The sequence below is a fragment of the Cyprinodon tularosa genome, unplaced genomic scaffold, assembly GCF_016077235.1.
Source record: "Cyprinodon tularosa strain WSP-4 unplaced genomic scaffold, ASM1607723v1 ctg8, whole genome shotgun sequence".
NCBI classification, from domain to species: Eukaryota; Metazoa; Chordata; class Actinopteri; order Cyprinodontiformes; family Cyprinodontidae; genus Cyprinodon; species Cyprinodon tularosa.
In genome coordinates, this window is record NW_024039562.1 from 2,846,035 (window position 1) to 2,870,506 (window position 24,472).

General features: G+C 36.2%; 1 protein-coding gene across 14 annotated transcripts in view; it reads right to left on the reverse strand.

Annotated features, from left to right (window-relative positions):
- LOC119774102 (membrane-associated guanylate kinase, WW and PDZ domain-containing protein 1-like) overlaps positions 1-24,472 on the reverse strand; it is a 138,890-nt gene that overhangs the window by 21,577 nt on the left and 92,841 nt on the right. For 6 of the 14 annotated variants that reach the window (XM_038271440.1, XM_038271437.1, XM_038271444.1 and 3 more), the window contains 8 exons: positions 24,272-24,310; positions 21,360-21,417; positions 21,047-21,159; positions 19,358-19,480; positions 18,435-18,620; positions 17,631-18,242; positions 7,366-7,400; positions 3,066-3,321 (listed from right to left, as the gene is read on the reverse strand). In XM_038271440.1, coding sequence (XP_038127368.1) covers positions 3,066-3,321; positions 7,366-7,400; positions 17,631-18,242; positions 18,435-18,620; positions 19,358-19,480; positions 21,047-21,159; positions 21,360-21,417; positions 24,272-24,310 — 1,422 coding nt within the window. The remainder of the gene's footprint in view (positions 1-3,065; positions 3,322-7,365; positions 7,401-17,630; positions 18,243-18,434; positions 18,621-19,357; positions 19,481-21,046; positions 21,160-21,359; positions 21,418-24,271; positions 24,311-24,472) is intronic. The other 8 variants (XM_038271438.1, XM_038271445.1, XM_038271447.1 and 5 more) reach the window with 4 other exon arrangements.

Consider the following 24,472-nt stretch of genomic DNA (forward strand, 5'->3'; position numbering starts at 1 on the left):
AAAATAAAAGGATTTTCATCAGGTTTTGGATAGATCATGTGAGAGGGAACCAGGAAATATATCAGCCATTGCACCTCTCCCCCATTCCCCCTTTTACCCCCCTGTTTGTTCTTTGACAGTTCTGTTCATTTTTTAGATGGGAAAGAGCAAGTCCATTCATTTTTATACGTTCTGGGGTCCTAAGAACAAAGATAAATAAAGCAGTTCTTTTACATCCTCACCACCTTTGCAGATTCTGAATAAGTGCACAAAATGTTCTTATCGTGGATTTGTAAATTTCCTTAATTGTACATAGCTAAGCCCACCTGCTATGTTTGTGATTGGTTGTTTCTATTGCCTTGTGTATGTTCTATTGGAACACACTGATGTTTGCCATAATGAAAACCATATTTTCAGAGATATACACATTTCATCTATGCTCATATTCCCAGACCTGATATTTAAAAGCCTGTATTGTAAAAAAAAAAATAAAAATCTGAATCATGCAGGTTAACTTTTTCCTTTTCCCTTTTACTGCATCTATCTTCTTTGCTTTACATCTCACTCAAACATGTGCAGTGTCCCACACATTCACATCTTGCCACAGGGGAAGGAGACTGTGGAGGAGGATGCAGGGAGTTTGTTGTCAGTCTGTTCAACCCACAGGGCCAGTACGCACAGGAGGCACGGCTTCTTTTCTAATGTGCAACCTTCTGTCAGTGTGACTGACTTAGGAGGCCGGCAGAAAACCGTCGTCCAGAACCTCACTTTCACCTATTGTGCGGTAAGTTTGAAGTAAACTGCCACAACAAGGTTTGTAATGAAATTACCATTTCAGCTGTGAAGCTAATTAAAAAAATCAGTATAACAGTTGTAAGAGACAGTAGCTGGCTCCTTTTTGCTGTGCTATATCTGATCCTTTTCTAACTGACTTCCAGCGGGTCAGAAATAAAGCGTCCAGAGTCAGAGTTTATAAGAAGAAAGCTGTTTACCTGCTGTCGTATTTATACCAACCACTCAAGACTTTCTAAAAATTTTGGGGAAAATCTGCTTATGTATTCTGTTAAAAGATAAAATGCAATGACTCTTCTGGATAGACAGACTGTAAACAGAATAGGAGACTGGAAAAAATGAGTTGGTTTGCATTGGTATCAAGAGTGAGATAAGAATCAATAAAGCTTTGACATCGCAGCAACAAATTTATTCATTGTAACCACCTAGGATTTCCTTCCAAAACCTGCCGAACATATAAACGATTTAGAAGGGATGATGAGAAGACACCCATTAATATCTACTTACTCTTGGTAGGTCCCTAATATCACGTATACCATAACGTTAGGAGGCTGGTGTTTCAAAGTCACACATCAAACACTTCTAACAGCTTTAAGTCGTTTCAATGAGGGGCGTGTTGTATTGAGTGCAATTAAGCAGCCATCCATCCATCCATCCATCCATCCATCCATCCATCCATCCATCCATCCATCCATCCATCCATCCATAAAATACGTATTTTCTTGTTCTTTCTCTATGGCATGGCCTTAAATGGGCTGTTCAGGATTAAAGCTTTACAGTTATGACATCTACTATATCAATCAGTCCTGAATGATCCAGATCCCTTCCTCACCATTCTATTTAACACTAAAACTGCCTCCTAGCATAAAAAAAGAGGTCAATCTGCTTTCTCTTTCAGCTTTTAGGCTTCACCCCTCCATCACACTCTCCTTCCACTTAAACAGTGCTTTTCAAGTGCATGCAGTGGATGCACAAATGCATCCCCTGACAAATTCAAGCAGTGTTTGCCGGGATGTGGTGGTATGAAGAGCATGAAAATGGAGACTGAAAATCCGCTCATGTTAGTAATTCTGTTTGCCTCTTTCTTGTTTCATTGTCTCCTCTCTCTTCACCATTGAATCATAAAAGGGGCTGTTTCTCCTTCAGAGGGTATCAAACGCACTGCAAAAACAATCCAGAAATAAGTAAAAAATGGCTTAAATTAAGTATATTTAGCCTTAATTTGAGCAGGTAAATAAGATGATTTGCCAATGGAATGAGTATTTTCACTCTTAAAATAAGATAGTTAGATAATATTTACTTGAAATAAGACGATAAAATAGTTTTTTCTTATTTTAAAAGGAAATTGTCTTGTTCCATTGGCAAAGTGTCTTACTTACCTCCTCAAATCAAGGAAAAACACACTTATTTTAAGAAAAAATAACTTATTGAGATTTATATTTTTTGCAGTGCGTATACACTGTTCATTTGCAGCTTAAAGCAAGCCTCTCAAGACCCAGTTAATATTTAATTAGCAGTAGTCCTAGTTTCTTCTTGCTAACATTCTTATCAAGAAACTCTGCAACACACGGCTGGTGAACAACCAGCACATCAGGCGAATAACAGTAATTCAACAAGCCAACACAACTAACTTGCTGTACATCATCCCACTCCGATTACATAATGCTTCTTTTTTGTTTAACATGGATCTGGTTTTCAGAGAGCATATGGCACTGCACACTTTCCTGACTTATCATCCCTGGTGTAAAAAAAATGCTTCAATGATTTAGATCACGCAAACTTTCATCTCATCACATTTCACTTTTTTTCTCTAATGAATATTGCAGAAACAAAACGTGGAGCAGAAAGGATGTACACTGCATAATAGTTTCATAGCTCTATCTGTTTTTTTTTTTTTTTTATCTTACCCTCTGAAAAACCTTTATGATGGCTGAAATATTGTTTTTGGATTCTGCTCCGGTCATTTAAAGCATTAGCTGTCCATTAAATGTCCTGCATCCATACTTTTCATTCATTGCCTTTTCTTAATTTGTTTGGTATGTCAGAGTTTAAAGGTGCTCCAATCAGCTCATTTCAGAGGATACTTCTCTCTGGATGAGGCTTTTTATCCAGGGATCAGTTGTTATTTTAAGTAAAATCTTAAAACAAGCAAAAAAAATATAGAAATATCCAACTAGCATTGACCTAAAAGCTTTCAAATTGGTTTCTTGTTGGTTCTGGCTCAAAATGCTACCCTCACGAGATGAAAACAACTGAGGATGAACCTCAAACTGTGCCAAAGAAAATCCACTTACATCGACTTTCATACATGCTTCTGGACTGGGCCCAGATCTTGAATGGGTCTGGCTTCTTCTGGAGGGTGAGAGTGCCATCTGCTGGGTCTTGGGGGGGCAAGACCGGCAGAGGCTGTGTGGGAGCAGCAGGAGTGGGGACCACTGCCTCACTTGGCATGGCAGAGGGTGGGTGGCTTGGAGAGTCGGTGTGAGCGCTTCGATGGCTGCAAACGCTGTGCTGGGAGCTGGTCTGACTGTCCTTTCTCTCCAACTGGTGCTGGGTGGATGAACAAAAAAAGAAAGGGCTTTGAGTGCAAAAAGACCAGCAGGTTCGACATTGTGCTTTAATTACCACATTAAACTGAATTTTTCTTGACTTCAATTATACAAAATATATTACAAACTACATGTTAAAAAAACAGTTATATGCACAAAAATGGGTTGATATTACTTTTTTGTTCTCTGTATTAATAAAAGGCAATGGTAAATGGCCTGTACGTATATACAGTACTGCGCTTGGTAGAGAAAACATAAAAAAACTAATTTGGTCAGTTTTTTCTTAATGAAACATAAAGAATATATTATTAAAGTCTTCCAGGAGCAGTTGAATATTTCTTAGAGCTCTGGAATTCAAAGCATTAACGTTGCAAGAATATCAAAAATTGAAACTAAAACATTATACACATGTAAATTTAAAGTCCAATGAAGAAGTAACGGATGGGGAATATTTCACATCTCAGAATCTGTTCCATCATCAAAGTTTTCCACTCCCTTGTCTTCATTCATGTTGCTATCAGTGCTTTTCTTTAAGCAAACTATTAATCTTTATTAATATGTATAAAGGTGATGAGCCAGTTTGGAGAAAGTAAAAAGTAACGACAATTGTGTTAAAATGTAGAGAGAAAAAGTAAAAAGTCCTCAGAAAGAAAAATATACAAGGAAAGTACAGATACAGACAAAATCTACTTAAGAAATATTTATACTTCTCAGTAGAGTGTATACTTCTTTCTGTAAAAAAAGTATTTAAACGTCTTTGCTTGACACCCCTGATGACAATTATAAGTGAGTCAGGGGGAGGTATGAACTACTGGAATAGACATAAGATGAGGAAATAGGGAAGAAAGATCAGAGAAAAGTAATAAAGAATTGACAAGAGGAGTGAAAATAGAGGACAGAGAGGGGGAGGAAAACCATTCAAGGTCATCTTTTTTAGATATTGCTATATAAGTTACTCCATGTCCATGGTTTCCATGGATGCAGGAAACAGACAGGCTGAAATGAGGCGAAGGAGATGTTGATTTTTTTTTTATGAATTGATTTCTCTTCATCGTAGAGTATACATCTTTTTAATCAATTTCAATTTCCAATAAAAAATAAATAAAAAATGTGTCCAAAAATAATCAAAGCATTAGCATGTATCACTTGGATTTAGACTAAAGCATGTTCTCTGATTTAAAAAAAACAAACAAAAAGCTAAAGATATAACAAAGACCTGATCAGGTCAAAAAAGCCCCTTAGGAAAGCAGCAACATCAAACATTGACAGAAGTTTATAACAGAAAGGGTTGGATCAAAAATATTCATGCGGAAAAACTGCATGTCAAAATTCAAAGTTTACATCTAAATGAGATTTAATCGATTGTTCAATAAAAAATAGGTAAAAATGTCAGTGTAAAGCTAGTATGGTAAAAAACGCCACCTGCAACTGTAATAATAGCAGAACTGTTTCTAAAAGATATTGATTCAGGGGAGTTTAGTACATATTTTGATTCAAGCTCACTAATTAATGTCATTCTACTTTATGGTCAGGCTGTACCACTCTTTGTTCTTCAATATTAAAACTCTCAATCAGAAATGACATCTTCTAATGGGAATATGTGTAAAAGTCATTGCCAAGTGTTTAAAAGCTTTCTTTAAGATCCTCCTTTTTTCATTAGATTATATGATGTAGAAAGTACAGAATGTACAGATTTTAATGTTAATATTTATTGAGCCGGCAAAACAAACCAAGGAAACTATCTTTCCAGTCATATAACAATAAATCCTACTCAAAAAATGCAATTACTGACAGTAATATGGGGCAACATTGACAGGTGAATCTCTCTTTATCTATTGCAACTAATAAGAAGGGCTTTGAAATGGTACAGAAGTCATTCCATTCCACTCATCAAACGTTATGAGATGAAGGGTCAAATTCCCATAATGCTTCATAATGAGGACAACAGACACACAAAATTGACTTCTCGTTCAATCACAGGAGTATTCCTAATGAGGTGGGATAGTGCGTACTTCTCCTGAATATCAGAGCTTACTGCAAGCATCTACTCAGGATGGACTGAGAGCAAAGCGGATGTTTTTGGCTAACAGAAAGTCACATGTGGCGTGACATTTTCCAGACATAACATAGGAGAGGAATCCAGCTTTTTCTTCAATGAACACTAATCTGGAGTGACACACAGCCATGGCCACTCTTGATCCCTCCGACCCCTGTAGCCCATCAGCCTTCTCTGACTGCCACACATGTGACCTGGAAAGGTAACTCCTGTTTTCCTGACCAGACTGATTCTAATCCTTATATATCTAGTTCGCCAGGGGGAAGCTTTAGAAGCCAATTAACAAGCATAAGAAGAACACTCTCACTGTTTGGTGATAAGAAAATTTGCTTGACCCTAAGCTTCTTTGCAGATATGGAAAAAAATGTTGGCACCAGTAATAATCTCACATTAAAATAAAATAAAAATCCTGACTTCATTTATCTAGTGGGGATGTGATGGATGCTCTTTGCTGTAAAACTCCATTAGAGAAAGTTTAAAGCATTCATGTTTTAACAACTTTTTAGATAATTTAGAGTCCTTGAACATTCAGACTGGGCTTTGTGCTCCTCAGCTCCGCCCACAGGTTTTCTGAAGGATTTAGGTGTAAAGACTCGGGTAGACACTTATAAAGGGTGATTTGAGTTTGGTGAACCATACCAACATGGGTGTGGTCAAATGTTTTGGCTTCTTACACTGATCACAGACCACTATTTTTTCAGTTTAAAGGCAAATTCTGTGCAAATGTATTTTATTAAGTGCTCAATATCTGAAGGAGTCTCTGACACTATACTTTGTTAAACAGCCCCTTTTGTATTTAGGAGAGAAAACAGGCCCAGAGTTGCTATAACATCTTGATTACTCCAAGAAGCCATCTAAGGCTGCAGGTCTTGAATAGTGAAAGCTGGTCATTCTTTAACAAGTTTTACCATCCTGGTCACTTTGAGGGGGCAAGATGAATGTGGCCAGTGGCTATGAGAAATTAGCATTAGGGTCATGTCCCATTTCTAACCCACGAAAAAAAAAAAAACAATCAACACTAATTTTCTCCAAGAAAATCTGTCCAGCTTAGAGTGTCTAGTTACCATTTTTATTTGAAATTGGCAGTAAGGGGCAAACTAAGTGGAACCATCGCTGACTTTGTTTAAAATAAAGGTTGCTTGTTGGTTACAGTGGTAGAAAATGAACATGCCCATATGAAAAATTGGATTTGTCCATATTTTTCAGTGAGATTATGCTACTCCACTTAAGAAAGGATTTATTATGAGGCAGTTTGAACATCTTTATTGTTGTTGCCAACACAAATTTATCTGAATCCTTAATTAGGATCATAAAAGTAGTTCAGATCAGTTTGCTGAAAATATGCACATAGTTTAAACTGGTATTCATTTTTTACACAAGCTGAGATGAAGTATAGAAACAAGGAGGCGTTTGCTCTTTAAACTCTTGTCTTACCTCCAAGGAGGGAGGTTGTTCAAGAATTGTCTTGCTAATTATTTTCTAGCTTTTCCTCCATTACATTTTCTTAAAACCCCAATTTTTAAGTATGGCATTATATCAGCGTTCCCTCTTTCATCATTCATGCATAATCTGGGTGACTCCCAGCTGTGTTTCCCTTCCTTTACCTTTTCTTGGTGCCTCTTTCTCTGAGCTGTGGCTGTCTGCTCTCCTCAACAACTGCTCACAGTTACACTGCTCTGCCCAGGCTACGCTACGCTCAATCAGTCACTGAGTGGCAGCATGGCAATAAGGGTTGGATTGTAGGAGAAAGTAAAGAGGATATTACAGATAGAAAACAGACAGGAACAAGATTCAAGTTGGAAAAAAAAATCCCACAAAGCTTGCAGAAACAACAGGAGACTGATAATGAAGAAGCAGAAATTGCTTAAGCTTAAGATCTCCATCCCATCTCACAAGTCCTCGCCTTCTGTTCTTAAAATAGCACTTGTTTCAGAGAGGAGTGTGCAGAGATATGCAAACAAAGAGGGCAATTGAAGAAATAGTACTCACCACCAGCTTTGGGCTTCTCTTGGCTGGCACCACGCCTGCAAAACATCGGCACAAAGACAGAGAGAGCATTAATGACCTGCGGTGCTCCTCGTCTGTCCCCGTTGGTTAAATCCTCCTCAGGATGAGAAGATGAACCCTCATGTTCAAGCAGTAGAGCAAAAGGCAACTGGCCTGCTCCCTTGCCTTGTTCTGCCTTCTCTTCTCTCTCTCTTACAGAGCAATGCACTGCACTGATTGCTGATCTGAGTGGTCTCCTCCCCCTTTTTTTGTATCCTGCTTGAGTCAGCACACTCAGCCACACTCACTACTGATCTGACAGCGTTAGATGGACTGACGGATACAGCAGAAGCAGCTACAGGTCCCTCTGACGCCACTTCTCTAGGTGAAATCTCAACTTTTACCTATACGGAATAAGCTACTAAAGAGGAAAACCCTCTTTGCGTGCTTCTTCTAAGTGACTTAAGGGCTGCTTCCCCCTCTCCTAACTCAGTATTTATGTTCAGAAGCTGATCTTCTACTTCTGTCCCCCTTTTCCCCACCACTCTCTGCCCCTCCCCTCCAACGTGCAACATGCCTCACTGTGCCTTTATCTCCCCTTCCATCTCACTCCTACACTAAAACTGTAAAGAGTAACCAAGAAGATCAATCTCATTTGTGCCAATAAAATATTCATGCCTGCAGTCAGATGTCAGGGGAGGCAGCACACAACATATCAGTATAGGGAATATTACACAAGACATTTAACCTTTCCAAATATCTCTCATTATTTACAGGAAAGCCTCTTCTACCTCAAATAGGAAATCCACTGAGACCCAACCTGGTTGTTTAACCCACACAAGGCTCCTTCATCTTTTTCCAAAGCAACTCCACCTCAAGCAATGCAGCTCACCTTTTTTTTTTTTCCCTCAGCACAGAACATGGAGACAAAAATAGACAAAATAAATGCACGGAAGACAAGAGACAGGATAAGGACGAGGGTTGGCTGTTTCCAAGGCGATTTGTTAGTTTTTTTTATTTTGTTGAAAATATTAAATAATTTAAATATTAACATTAGACCTTTCATATCCTGGTATGTCTTCCTGTCTGCTATGAATAACAAGTAGATATTTTTTTGTCCTATGAAGAATGAGTGTGGATAGGAAACTTCCTTTGATATTACCACACATCATGCAAACATTAACACCAGGCTCCTTCTGCTGCATTGGCAAAAAAAAAAAAAAATCATTAAATGTTAAAAGTCTCTATTGCTGCAAAGCCCCTCTCCACTCGATTTATAATTCATTGACATCTCTTTTTTGTCTTGCACATTCTCTCCATCTCTCAGATTATGGGACACTTCTTACTGGACCGAATGGATAATCTCGGCTGCTGAACAGAGGCTTAATTGTTTTGTTGATATTGTTTATTTTCCTGCCTGAGTAAATGCAGATATGTTATTGGGTGAAGCTAATCCAGGAAACACATCCATCAATGGGTCAGATGTCATGCCAATAATAATTGTTTCTTATTACAACTAATTGTTATGTGAACCTTAAGCTCTAACTTGACATTTTTGAAGGACAAAGCAAAGGGACCCCCTAAGGGGCAAATATCACGTTTTGGATAAAGAAAACATTTTTGACAGACTGAAGTATAAAAAAACAATTCCAATCGGCTTTCTGACTGTCTTTCAAAGATAGCAAATTTTTTGGAAATGTCTTTTGAGTCAGAAAACTACTGAAACTAAGCATGCTAACATCAGATTTTTACAACATAAGGATATTTGAGTAGGGTCATAAAGTTGAAGAAGTAGTCTTAAAGAAAAAAGAATGCATAAAGGGGAGGATGTAAAGTAACCAAATACACTGCTCCAGTCAGGATGGAAAGTTGATTTTCATTACACACTCTCTGAAGGTTTCTTAATGTGTAATAACATCTTCATATCTGCATAACCTGAAGTGGTTCTGTTATGCTGGTGTATGCATAATATGACTAAATCATTTATGAACACTTGAGGGTTAGTGTAAAAATCCAGGAACTGCATGATGCTGCTTTATTTAACAAAAAAAAAAATGCCATACATAAATGCATGTAATCAGAAAGTCTGCTTTATATGATGTGCAAACATATTGTTAATGCATTGACAAATAACATTTAAATAGTGGGGTAAACACAATATTTAACTCATATATTTAACTTGCTGCTTATTAATCATAATAGGGTAAAAAACTAATGACATGTTAAAGCAAAACTAACTTTTTCCCCAAGTATTAGCTTAAATTGAGATTATCAAAGGAAACCAGCTTAAAAGACTTATTTTTGTTAAAGCCCAGTTAGGGGCTGCACTGTGGGGTACTGACAGAAAATGTTTAACAAAACACAATGGGAAGGACTCTGATCTTCTCCAAACAAATACAGTATATAAATAATGTTATACACACGCACTGTTTTAATGCATCTGCTGTCTTCATGTAGATGCAGCATTTGAGCTGGGCCATACAAATATTGTGTTATGACCAGAGAGCATTACAGTGATTCAAAAACTTAGGCATTACTGCACCAGCGTACTCAGTAGGAGATTCTAATGAGGTTGTCTGGAGTCAAAATACTACAGATTTAAAGTATAATATAATAAAAAAAAAACTAAACTCATCTGCTTCAATAAGTTGAAATATGCTGGTCGAGATTCTCAGTCATCCAGGTCATAGTCATTCCAAGGTTAAAAAAAAACAGTCCACTGGATTTAAGTTGAAATCACGAATGATTTCTTTAATTTAATATGATAGCGAATCTTTCAAAAACACTTTCTTTAAGCACATCTTATTTTGCCTTTTAACAGTGGGAAAAGCCCAGATAATCATGTAATGGTTAATTATTATGGAGGTCTGGTGATGCCTAGATTTTATTGTTTTTATTTTAATGAATTATTTCCATTACTGCTCCTTAAGTAGTTATGGTTAATATTATATTCTTGACCTAAGTTACACATCTTTCGAAGGGGGATAATTTTTTCCTTCAGCAGGGTTCGTAGTGGTCTCAGCTATAAAATAAATTCACATAAAATGCATACTTTTTCTCTTGATTAAAAAGAAAGATATAACACTGTAACAAAAGATTGTGTATTTCTGCATGTTTACGCTAAGAGTTAATAGTTACAGCACCGTACGTTTAATGAGCAAGTTTTGGAAAAGAAAAAACAAATTAAAATTTAAAAAAATTAAATGAATTAAAGGAAAAAAAACATAATGGGAATAATTTCTTGGGATATTTTTAAACTCCTAAATGAAAAAGAAGAAAATGACTGTATCCAAAATATTCCTGCTTATATCAAAATTGTTAAAAAATGAAAATTGCAGGCATTTAACAAATTTCACAGCTCATTCAGGCTCTAATTAGTAATATTGGAAAATTATTTTTGCAGCCTTGGTAATCAAACAAAATACAAATGATGAGAAAAAACAAAAACCTTGAAGTCAGGAAAGTTAGCTACACTCTTTGACTGCATTGCTCTATATTGTTTAGAGAACAACAAAATGTAAATTACCTTAATGAATTAGTGCATGTCTAAAGAAAGAGTAACACCCTCCTTATCACACAATAGAAAATTTGCATTATTCCAGAGGAATGCCTGAAATACTAGTGATTAATAAGACCTTTATCTTACATGATTATTAGAATCAAACTGAAATAGGGCCGGTTCGGTATATATAAGAAATTTCTCTAAGCTAGGTTTTCTATATCAATCATAAAATGTTCTTTTTATCTTATGAAGAGCAACAGCAGCCAATCTTTAGGGTATTGGAGTTGTGGTGTGGCCCCAAAGGATGTACGCAGGTTTATCATTCTTTCATCCCATAAAAAGGCTAAATCTTTTCACATGAACCTGCAGCTGTTTGAAAGGACCTCTACTTCTCTAAGCTGCTGTGGCTGTCCTTGGTGACTCTTTCTGAGCCCACACGGATTCAGTGAATAGTCCATCCTCCAGGCTTTCTATGTCTTTTGTAAAAAAAAAAAAAAAAAAAAAACTGTTTGTTTTTCCCTCACTTCATCTATTCTATGTTATTTAGTTGTGTTAAGTTGTTGTAAGTTTATTCCTCCACAATGATTCCCTCTTTATCATATTCCCCTTCCTTTTTGTCTCTTCATTTTCTGTCTTCTGTTACTCCTTTTCTCTGGGGATGGAAGCACTCTGCAAGATTGTCATAGCAACAACAGCAGAAAGACAAGATGGAGGAGTCATAACTGGCCTGCCCTCCTTTACAGGGATTCGTCTCTGTGGGTGATCGCACGCAATGGAATCTTGAATTTTGTAGATGATTGATGCTTACTTAATCAAAATTTAATTTTGGTTAAGATCTGTGTCTAATAATTTCTGATGAGATTTTCAATAATCAATTGACTTTAACTTACAAATAATATATAAAACCAAGTTACATTAGAAAAAAATGTTTTTTTCAGCCTAGATGGTAAATTTAAAGTTTGAAATTAGCCTAAAGCCAAAACACATTTACTCAGTGGAGGATGTCAAAGAATGTATATACTGTAATTAACTAATATATATATAAAAAACACTGTAGAATCTTGATACAGCACATAAAGCTCCCCACCATGGTTTAGGGTAGGGGTCTGCAACCTGCAGTTCCAGAGCCACAAGTGGCTGTGTTGACCTTTTACAGTGGATCTTCATCACTTTGATTAAGAACGATAACCAACAAATGTTTAAAAAAAAAAATCAGGATATATAGATATAACAAAATCAGGTTCTATCAGTTATTCTAAATTTACATTGAATAATTGCACCGATTTTTAACGACAGAATGACTCTGAAGTAGCATTAATATATCTTTAGATCTATTTTTTTTGCCATTAGGTTTAGAACAATGTCATTTTTATACAAATTTTTTCTTACATATATCAAGAAGTAATAATAGAAAATAATTACTTGATCTTTTAATGTTACCACTGATATAACACAGTAGGCATTTACAAATATATACATTAGTTTATATAGGTGAATCAAAGTTGCCATTTCAAATGTGTTTTCCTGAACTGTGGGCTAAAGAAAAAGGGATTTGTCAGGAATATTTTTTAAATTATTAGTATCACAGTTGTTGACAAAAACCCATTAGATTGTGATTTTCCATCAGCTCCAAGCCCCTACAGTAGCAAGTCCTACAACCACATTCTGCATAGTTAGTTTAGTCTAGTGTCATAACTATGGCTTGCAAAAATAGCTAGTGAACATTTTAATGTTATATTTAAAAATATCTTTTTATTCAACAGACTATGTTCATTTAATTTGTTAAAGTAATATACACAGTGAATAACTGACAGCCAAGTATGTCAGTGGTGACATTTTATTGTATTTTTTGTATCATATGCTTTTCTTTACCTTTTGTGTAAAATAATACCCATTGTTTACTAACCTGTATCATAAAATTCATCCAGACAAACTAAGGATGCCTTTCACATGCAGCGTCGTATCAGCAACCACTGAAAACGGTACTACAATATAATAAATTGACTTGCATATTACTTAAATTTCTGCATTTGTCTGCTTGAGTTCTTATTAAGCAAACTGATCTTTTTTTTTTTTTTTTTTTGGTCCTAGATACCTAGAACCAGTTCCCAAACTTTCAGCTTAAGTTGTATTTGCATAAAGTTAGGATGTTCAGTTTGGTACATGTTGTCAAAGTAACGAGCACACATTGAAATTTGTTCTAAAAGATATTTACTATTCTGCCACTACTACTATGCATAAATGTCACCTAGAAATAATATAGAGATAAAAACTTGTACTTTGTAGTCGTTACCGCTTCTTAAAAGCTGAGTCTCCTCACTCTGAGTCAGCTGTAGGGATTGATAAATTCTCTGATAAACAGATCTTTTTCTCCCTCGATGGAACTTACTTTATACCTCCTCCCCCTGCCTGCTATCTGTCTCCTGTACGTATCTGAAACCAATTCTCTCACACAAGCTTCCTTTGTGAACTTCCAGCTCTGCTCAGCAAATCTCACCCTCTCTCTTCTCTAATCCTCCACCTCCACTCTCTCAAAAGATGATCGCTGTTTCTCTTTTTTCCCATGCACTCCACTTATAGGACTCTTTTCTGAAAGAGTTCACGGACAATACACCTGCAGCAAGGATAAACTCATCACTGTATTCTCAAACAAAGCCAAACAGAAATCTTACATTCCAGCAGTTGCAACAGTTTTCACATCTGACAAATATATCTACAAATTTGGATTTTGGGTACTAGTTAATTTACTGTTAGTGCACGTCTAAACCTGCTGTCATAGTTTATTTGATCTTGTCATACATATTTGTGTATCTAAGGACACATTTTATATGGGTGTAAACATGAAGAAATAAAGCACATCTTTCACAAAGTTCTTTGATGTCTATAAATAAATGTTTGACACTTCTGAAGTCTCCCTTTTCGCTAGTGTGTACTATATATTCAGATGAATGGTTTGAGATTCATGGGCTGCAATGTCAGAAGCACTGCTGTTAAGTCCCAGTTACATATTGATGCCGCTGGAAATGTTCTAAAAATAATTATTACCTAATTTCCATACTTGGCTGTGTGCAGGTAATTGGTACGGCTATTACAGTGGGAGAAAATTTAAATTTCAAACAAATATTGTTTTCAGGAGTCGTTACACTTGCACTTAGGGGCCTACAAACTCGACTGTGCAATAGAGGCTGGAAGCAACATCTGTTTTGAGAGCAGTTTGGAGGTACGGCTGCATGAGGACTGGGCTTTGTGCTTTGAGAAATTGTTAAATCATGATGCAATTTCAAATACTACCCAGATATCTCCAATAAAACCCAGAGATTTGCAAGATTGGTAGATTGATGATTTTTTGAAAAAAAAAAAAAAAAAAAAAACTGTAAATACAGTGGATAAGATTAGGGATGCACGATATTGGGACTTTGGCCGATATCCGATATGCCGATATTTTAAAACTCATGTAGCCGATAACCAATACCGATGTTAAAGCTGGACAATAATACGCAGTCATTGAAAATAGCAGTTTTGTTATCCATTTCTGACACTTTGAAAAATAATATTCTCACATATATTTTCATATGCTGATATCAAATTGATTTTTTTAAAACGCGGTATCGATCTATTTTACTTTCAAAATCTCGTGAAATGTTATTGTTCTGTTACAAACTCTCGTGATATTTTGCAAATTCTTGTGAGCTTTTGTTAGTAAAATAGATCGATACCGCGTCAATATATCAACATATAAAAATATGGCAAAATTTCGATGACATATAGCAATATTTCATAAGTAAAAGAGATTGATATGGTGTTTTTAAATGGCAATATATCAGCATATGAAGATATTGTGATATTTTAATGTATCAATATTTTTTCCCTCGTCTTTAGAAGTTTTTAAGTCTGTAAAAAGGAAGTTTTTGAGGAAGAAGAAGAAGAAGTAGTATATATATATATATATATATTTTTTAGACTTTAGAAACTCAGAAGCTGATCAAATATCGGGTTAAATTTCGGTGGGGTGGCCGATGTCTGATATTCAGTTTTAAGGCCGATACCGATAGGGGGCCGATTATATCGTGCATCCCTAGATAAGATAAGGTATTCACTCAACCATTTAAATCAACAAATTGAGATTTTCCACTAAAAGAAGTGTAGATAAAGCATTTAGGTATGCAGATTAATGGAACAAATATTTGTGAAAGAGAAGCTATGTGTCAGGAGCTCAGTGAATTTATTAATGCTTCTGACTAACAAGATATTTTGAGCAATTTCATAGTACAATCTTAGAGCGGACACTTTGGAGATTAAGATTAAAATTGTTGTTCTAACATTACTGCACCTATGCACAAAGCATTGTTCATAAAATATAGTTTGATCAGGTTGTGTCCTTAGTTTTGAAGAAAAAAATACAGCTCAGACTGCAAGCCGCTTCTTGAAGCCCAGTGTCTGACCTTGAAATTCCACTCCTGGAGAAGAGGTCAACCATTTCCATGGGCTTACTTCTAAACCTTGCAAAATGGCCTTCCAGAAGAGTTATGGAAACAAACGGTGAGCCCTTTGGATTAACAACACAAGTAAGTTAAAGTTGAGTATATTTGTACACTATTGAAAATAAAAGCATGGGTGCACTAATAAAAGAAACAGGAATTATTAATTGACTGATTGATCATTTATAAATTACTATATATATATTTTTTTATATATATATATTTATTTTTTTTGCAGGTATTTAAATCATCTTACTGACTGTCGACAGACTGTTTTCAAAAACTATTTTGGTTTTTATGGCTCAGAATAATTGGAATCATTTTGTAAAAACCTATTGTGCAGTTTGAGCTACAACTTTTGAACAAACAAAAAAAGTAAGCAGTCAATGAATATTGGCATGACATGCCCTTCCAAGTTGGTTGCTTATTTCTTTAATTGGAGATTATAAGCATACAAAAAAACTTGAGATAGCAGCTTAATTCATCAAATTACTAACCCCCCAGGATTATCTCGGGGTGTGTATCATGTGTCCCACATCACATGTACTCTACCTGATCCCACAGTTATTACAGGGCAGTGCAGAGGCTACTAGATATGATCTATGAACCTGTCAGTCACCCTGCCAGCTGCTGTGACTTCTGCAGCCTCCTACCCATTTATCCTCTAATTTATTCCCTCGCTTTGTGCTTTACCTACAGAGCTTACTTCTGTACTATTCTTCTTCTCCTTCCTTCACATACACCCACACACAGAGGTCCATAATGATCCTGACATTTAATACAATATAGCAGTTATTTCAGCAGCAGTGCACAAGGTCAACTCATTAGATGACATATTTGATAAGGGGCACATATCCCCAGCTGCTATCAATACACCAATCACGTGGTTAACAAAATTAACATAAAAGTGATACAAGTGAGGAAATTCAATGCTGTTGTCTGTTTCGATACCTTTCGAGCCCTTGATGGATAATTTTCCCTTTGACATCTTTGAGATAAAAACGTGTGCAATGACTTATCAGGCAGGAAGACCTTAGTGTAGGAAGCCTTTAATTGCAAGCCTGAAATATTAAGCTCCTTCCCCTAAAGAACGCTGCATCCTTTTAAGTGCCTGGCAAAACCAATCATAGCTATTCATGTTATTGACATTTTATCAGCATAAACTTTAACTTATTTCTTTGGATTGTGTGTGATGCATGAAAAAATGAGTGTATAATTGTTAAGAGGAAGGAAATGTTTATCTTTTATTTTTTTTAAAGTCTAAAAATTGGAACTTGCAATCTGTATTCATGTCTGCGTTAATCTTTCTGTAGAGCAACCCTTTTTCTATAGTTGAAACTGAAAGATTTGCGCTACGTCTCTACCAACTTTTCAAATCTAGAGCCTTCAGATTTTGTATCATTCTTCTTTGCATTTCAATTGAAATTCAAAAGATAGATTGTAAAATATTGCCACTAAGACTTGATGATAATAATTTCAGTTGGGTTGGTGAGAGGAAATAAAGAGTCATCTCCTTATTTACAAGCTGGAAAAATTGTCTTATCCTGAACTCTCTGAGGACCAATGAGATGGTCACTGACTTTGGTGGGAAATTGATTCAATTCAATACAATTCAGTTTATTTATACAGTGCCAATACACAAAATATGTATCATATTAGAAATATATAGTGGGATATATCTTTTAACCTCCCTCAGTAAGGGGCACTTGGAATCTTCCTAATTTTTCCACCCATACGGCGCCCCTGAATCACCAATCATCACATTACATTTGATGATATCACTAAATATGACCTGAACTGTTAATCTAGAAAAACACATCAATTATGAATCCAGCTACAAATTAGACAGAGTCTGATCAACTTTAGCTCATTCTAAAAGCGAGATAAGGTCAATGAATACATGAAAAACATCTAACATATCAAACAGCCATAGATGACAAACATTTACCAGCGATCAATTAGAAGCTGATCTAATGTGTGACTCCGTTATACCCTTGATTAATCTATCTTGACTCCTAACCATCTTGTTCTATCTTACTCAAACTCCTCTGTACCCCAGCTTTTTTTCCTGCTGCCATTTTTCTACCTTTCCTAATTCCATTCCATCCAGTCCAAGCATTTTCATCCTGCCTCCTATTCTCTTCCACTGTGTTATTTTCTACATGTCAACTAATTTAGACTGCTGTTTATTCAGTAGAATAAGGCCACTTCAATCTCTCTAACTTTGATGTCAAAGCTTCAGTTCCTGCAGACATACATCATCCCAGAACATGAGATATTACACGTACCTCTTTGCACCAACATGGTGACTTCGCTGCCTCTCGGACATTTGCTGAGCAGATCAACCACCTGGTTGTGGCTCATATTCTGGACGTTTCTCTTGTTAACCTCCATCAGAATGTCCCCCTCTTTCAGGCCACGGCACCGTGGGTAGTCCACTATCTGCTTGACCCTCTGCCCGCCTCCTGTCAGGCTGTCAGCAATTGTGAAGCCAAACCCTTTGTCTCCCTTCTCCATGTGTATGGTGATCAGCTCTGGCTGGGTGGCGATGGCTGAGGCCAGGGTGACCACGTCAGCGGAGTACCCATGTGAACCGTTTGATGCCACCTCCGCTGAGGGGCTGTGCGACCGTGCCTCCCGCATGCCATTGATGGGTCCAGCCTGGTTGGCGGGTACATCAAAAGTCTCTTGTCCATTGACAATGATAGGCTCCTTGTCCAAGATCGCCACAGAGGTCACTAGGCTGGTGTTTGGGTCATCTGGGTCAAATGGCAGCTGATATCCTCGACATAAGGCCAGGTCCACCATTGAGCCGATAGGGATGGACTGGAAAATCTTCACCACTTGTGCATGTGTGTAGCCCAGAACGATGGTGTCATTTACACTGACAATCACATCCCCTGCAAAAATTCAGATGGTTTTTAGCAATGCTCTTCTCACACTATAAAACCTCATGCAACCTCTTTTTGTCAGATCTACTATTATTTTGATATCATAAAATAGTGACATTTGAAAGTATATCATTCAATGATGCCTCAACTTGTTTCTGAATGCAAATAGTGCCCCCTGTAGATTAAGACTATGTACTACACCTGTCTCCATTTTGCCATCGACAGCTGCAGGCCCGTCCAGCACCAGACTTTTGATCTGCAGGAATTCATCAGGCTCATCGCCACCAACGACTGTGAAGCCAAATCCACGGCGACTTTTCTTTAGCTTGGTGTTGATAAAGGTTCCTTTCAGTTCTGCAGGGTTTCTGGTGAAGAAAGGCTTCCCCCCTGTAGAGAGTGCACAAAAAAACTGCCCCTAAACACTGTTTCAAGACACCACATTCATAGATATGGCCAACTTATTAATTCTTTATAGATTTTCAGCTAAAAACCCTTTACAAAATTCTAAGACAAGGAAAAAAATGACAGAGAGGAAAAGAGATTTGACCAAGGATAAACATAGCAGGGAAAGTATAGGGAGGAAAGCACGGACATGTGTAGCATAGGGGTTGCTCGTTTGCAGGACTGAGGAAGAGCTGAAGGTAGACATACAGGAAAGGTGAAGACGAAACCCTGATAAAACCCTTAAAACTAAGATCACAAGTAAGACATAAACATATATATGGATTAAAAACCATTTACAATAAAAAAATTATGAACACATTATTTAAAACTGAATTAATTACAACTTATTTTGAAAATAGAAAAAAAAAACGATATAAAACACACAAAAATATAGTGACTAAAATGCATTGTAGTCAGTATATACAAATATAATACATAAAATGTCAATGCCTGTCTGTTTCTGATGTCTGAGCTGCCTGCATAGCTAATTACATCTTTACACAATAAATACTGCTCGCTGTGCTTTTGCTTGACATTACCACAAAAAATAACTTAAAACAAATAAAAACAAGGATGAAACTGTTTCTTCAAAGAATTATTAAATTAAAAAAAATGAACTGAGCCACACTGTATGTTTGTAAAATCAAATAGCCTCCAAAACTACCAACTCATGGACTTACTTTTAACCCCGACTGGGCCAGGAGGTAGAGCTGGTGGGACCTGTGGGTCCCTGTATGTCTCAAGGTGGTTTGGAACATAGTTTGCCAATGGAGCTGCAGCAGACGAATGCTCCTCTATCCACTCTGCACACACATGATTATTACCCCTTTAATCCCAACCGCATACCCACCAAACATGTACTGAATTTATTTACATGTCACACATAGAATCATACATAACCTATACACAATAAACAGAGCCTACACCGAACTCATTAAATTACAGTATGATGAAACAGTTAACTTTCAAGTCAATAATTCAGAACTCTCCAAAATGCTTCAAGGAGTGCTGCTGCCAAGCTTAGTATAAGAAGGAAAAGGTAGATTGTAGAAGATAAGTAGATTGTAAAGGAAAGACAACTAAAGAGTTTGGGGTAGATTCATAAGAATTGGTTTATGGCTGGAATTAGTGAATGAGAAATCATCTCACACAGGCAAGAGAAGAGCTACCATTGACATACTCTTGTAGCTGATAAATGAAGTCAACGTCAAAAGCATCTCAACTAAGAAAGGTAAAGTTATATACTGCATTGTTCAATTCAATCTCGAAATCAAGGTCCCAGAGTTTGGAGTAAGATTGAAAGTTTAAACAGTCAGAGATGATTGGGAAGCCATACCATCAATTGCTGTTAGTTTAATGTGTTTAAACAAGTTCAAAGTCAGGAAATATTAAAGACTTAACACTTTCCTTTACTTGCCTTCTTTTTTGCCAACAGGCTGGCCTAACTTAAACCCCAATCTCCTGCAGCGGTGCTCAAGTCCATTCCTCAAGAGCAACTATCGACACCTTTTTGATACCTCATTTTTAACATCTAAATCAAATGAGTGGCTCTTTACCATGCCTTTACTGAGCTAAATGAGGGGATTAAGCCCTTAGGTTCAGGCGTGTTAGAAAAGAGATGCATTTAAACGTTACAGGATGGGAGCTCTTGAGTACTGGACTTGAGCACCTCTGATTTATAGCATCCAGAAAAGGATGAGAGACACCAGATCCAGCAATGCATATAGGGTCACTATTATAGCAGCCTGGGATTCCCCAAAATCTTGGCAAAGCCACAAGCAGGTCTCCTCCATGCCCCTCTTCACTCATGCACTAATTTATGCAAAAAGAGCACTGAGCAACTGTTTCTGCCCAATACTGTATTTTCTTTTGAAGGAAACATCTACTTTTTGATGTTTTTCAGTAATTTCATTTCCCCACTTCTGAGAAAAAAAATGTTTTTTAATTTTTTTGTCAGCCATTATCATCATAATAAACAAAAATAAACATTTCAATAGTTTATTTTTTTGCAACACATTCAAAATACCCCCCCCCCCCCCCTTTTTTTTAATGACGTGAAACTACAATGATCAAACACGAAATGGTATTCATGACTAAAAATCACATAAATTAAAACTTTTACTATAAGACGACACCAGGACTTGGGCCAGTTTAATGATGGTAAAACTATGATTGCAGATCAAAATTTTGAAAACTTTAATTATTAATGTTTTATCTCTGCATTTTAAGTCCATATGTAAACATATCTAAAAATAAACACCCTCAGGGAAAATAAATTCTGGCCGAACCCCTGGAAAACACCAGACAAACAGGAAAGACGTGACACAGAGACAGACATGAAGAAAGAAAGAAATGGGCAGGAAACGAACCTCGGATATACCGCTCACCTTCTGGAGGCTGCGGCGGTTGCTGCTGCTCCAAGATTTTTTGATGCCGCGCCTCCAAAACTGGGTTCTCATACTGGGTCTTCCTGTTTATATGGCTTTAAAAAACAAAAATAGGATAAACAGAGAAGTCAAGGAAACCCCAGACATTATTGTGCCTGATAGGTAAAATAGATAAATAAAAAAGTTCAGTAAATGGGTTTGAATGAAAAACTAATAACCGATTGGGAACAGGGGTATAAAAGTTAACATACTCTGTTTGTCTTTGTGCACTGTGTTAATGAGGTGATTAACTTACTCCACATAATACACTCCGTACACTGGGTCATCTATTCTCTCCCATCCTGGAGGCAGTTCTGGAATACAGAGAGCATAAGCACTTAACACAAACTCTCCTGTAAGTTATTTAGCACAAACAAGAGAAACACTTTTTCTTTTTTCCTAGATTTTTTTAGTCTGCTTCAAGCATGGTTAGAACATTTTTTATGGCAAGGTTAGACCGGTCCAAAATATGCCCTTAAAACACCACCTACTCTAAAACTGTTTTACAACAGTTTTTTTTTCTCTTTTTAAGATTACAGCAAGAGCAAACCTTGCAAATCTACCTTTATAACTTCAGTTAAAGAACAATCTATTTGAATAACAACCACTGTGCTTTTATGTTTATCAATAATTACTATTTACATTTAAACCTACATTTCATTTAGGTTTAAATAGAGAAGAAACAGAAGATACCACACTTTTCTAAACAGGTGTAAACCTGAATCTAGGTTAATTCATTGCATTTAAATCTGTTGCTTCCCAGTTTATTCTATCTATACTGCATTCAGTCTTGTCTGTTTTTTTTAAATAGAGATTTCAGAAATGTGACACATCATGAGTTACGAAGGAAAAATTCGATGAAACACAAATTGAGAAAAACATATGAAAATAGATTTTTGTTTTACTACAAAATGTGCGAGTTCAAGATATGAAGAAACCACTTAGTGCTCGAAAAGACTGAGAAAAAACTTAGTCTGTTTAACCTAAGTAAGTCACATTGCACCACATTCTGATGGGATGCTATTTTGTGACTCACTGCAGTCAACTAAAGAGAATCTGTAACAGCACCGCCTTGAGTCACGATGGGTTGCAGAATGTAGTGCAACACCTGGATTTGCATGTTATTTTATATACAACCTTTGTGTGGCTGGGCACAGGCTTTTGTTTTGCATTCGCAAATTAACGATGTGCTTGAAGAAAGCTCATGGCTACCTAAAGCACTTTCTACTTAAAAAAAATGAAGATGGGCCATTCGAACTACAGAACTGAAATTTGCCTGTTACAGTGCTTTGTTGAGGAAATACATGTCGACCCTCCTCTGTTTAAATTTTAAATCAGAAGATGGAGGTGTGCGGTGTGGAAATTCGGTCCACACTGACTCCGCTCAGAGGGACGTGTAAGCCCAATATTACATCGTCATCATTAATTCAAAGATGAGTTTGAAACTGCATTGGTATTATTCACCCACAAACAACTCTTAAATTGATTAATGACTATTTATTTTAAAAACTTTTATTTATTTATTTATTTAAATTTTTATTGTCCTGAGAATAATAATTAGATCTGCTTCTAGAATTTTTTTTTTAAAAATGTTGTTACTTTAACTATTCATAAATAGCTTTCTATTACCAGCTTTAGTACTTTTGCCACTAGATACAGATTTATACTTTGCATATGTTAGATTTACTTTTGGTTCAGTATAAGCATACTTCATTTCTGATGTTGATATTGGTACCACTTTAAAAGCCATGTTAATCATCCTGCTGTTATCATGCCAGTTGCTTATAGTAGCTTAGAAAAAACATAATAGATATCCAATCTTTTAAGGGATACACATTAAATATCGTTGAGATGGAAATACAGATTAACTGTAATTAGAATAAAACAAACATAAAATACCACTTATGCTGTGAACCTTTTTATTACAGCTGTTTTGTGTTGTTTTACAACTGTACCAAAAGAGTGGCTTGTTGAAATAAGCCACCAAAACCATCATAGTAATGAAACATCGCTCCAATGATTGGTGTGTGTAAGTGAACCATGAATGTGCAAAATACTGAGAGGTCATCTCATTCCCTTTTTATAGGCGACTTAACCATTAGAAAACACTGTCATGATCTGGTGTTGATCTATATCACTGCTTACAGCATACTCAGATACCTACTGTACTTTCATAAGTGAGTGAAAGAAATTCTTTAATATTTCATCAAAGTTAAAGAAATCTGAGTTTGGTTGGCTTTGTATTTTAACTTTTACGATTTAAAGCCTGCATAATTCCCTCAATTGGTGCTGAAATTGTAAGAAAAAAAAACAATCTGTGAATAGATTCGCAATTTTTAGTTTTGCACTTAAAAAAAAAGACAAATCATTTCTGAATCTCCAACATCCAAAACAATACGTCTTAACTGTTATTAACCTGCTTTATCAGGGATCACATCCAGAATCTGAGAGTGAAGAGGAAGGGATGCTCTGTCTTCAGTCTTTACTACTGAATACTAATAGGATAATATTGAGAATGCTGTTTTTTCCAAAGTAAACAACACAACCTTATAGGTTGACTTTTTGTCAAATGCTGGTTTAGACATGGAAATGCCATCCAACCAAACAGGTGATCAATAGAGAGGGTGCTGTTCTTCTTATGTACCGTAGTTAATTTTCTAAGGCTGATGTTTGTTAAATAATTATATGGATATATTTTATTTGTCAACGTGTCTTTCTACAACTATCAATGTCTTAATATCAATAGCCAAGTGCAAAATAAGCAGAGAATTTTTATTTTTTCATTAACATAACATAATAAGTATTGCAGCTCAAAATTCAAATAAAAACTTCCTGTAATCATGGCACCATTTAAGGGAATATATAAAGGCTTTCTACTGTAGTTGCCAAGAAAAGAAGACCTTAACCATAAACTATTGTTAATACAATCTTTGATATTTCTCACAGCATCGCTCGAAATCAAAAAACATCTAAAGAAAATACCAGAGATCAACGAAGAAAGCAAAAAACTAAAGCTGTTGAGGATTCCTCTCTTCTTTTCATTTTATCTATCTTAATGAAGAAAAAAAAAAAGTTCTGTAAGCTAAAATACAGAACTCTGTTCAACTGTAACATGTTGAACAGAGTTCAACATGTTACAGTTTCAAACACAAAATCGTAAAACCCTACCTAGATCACTTTTCAGGTCTTCCGCATGTATCCCTTCTTCTCCAATTTTGAAAGCAGGATTAAAAAAAAAATGAGGGCAAAAGGAAGAATAGAAAAATGTATGGATGACAGGAAAAAAAGTTGGTTAGGAATGGATGAACCAAAAACAAATGAGAAATGAAGTGACAATCCAGAGAAAGGCAAAAAGGAGAACAGAAAATC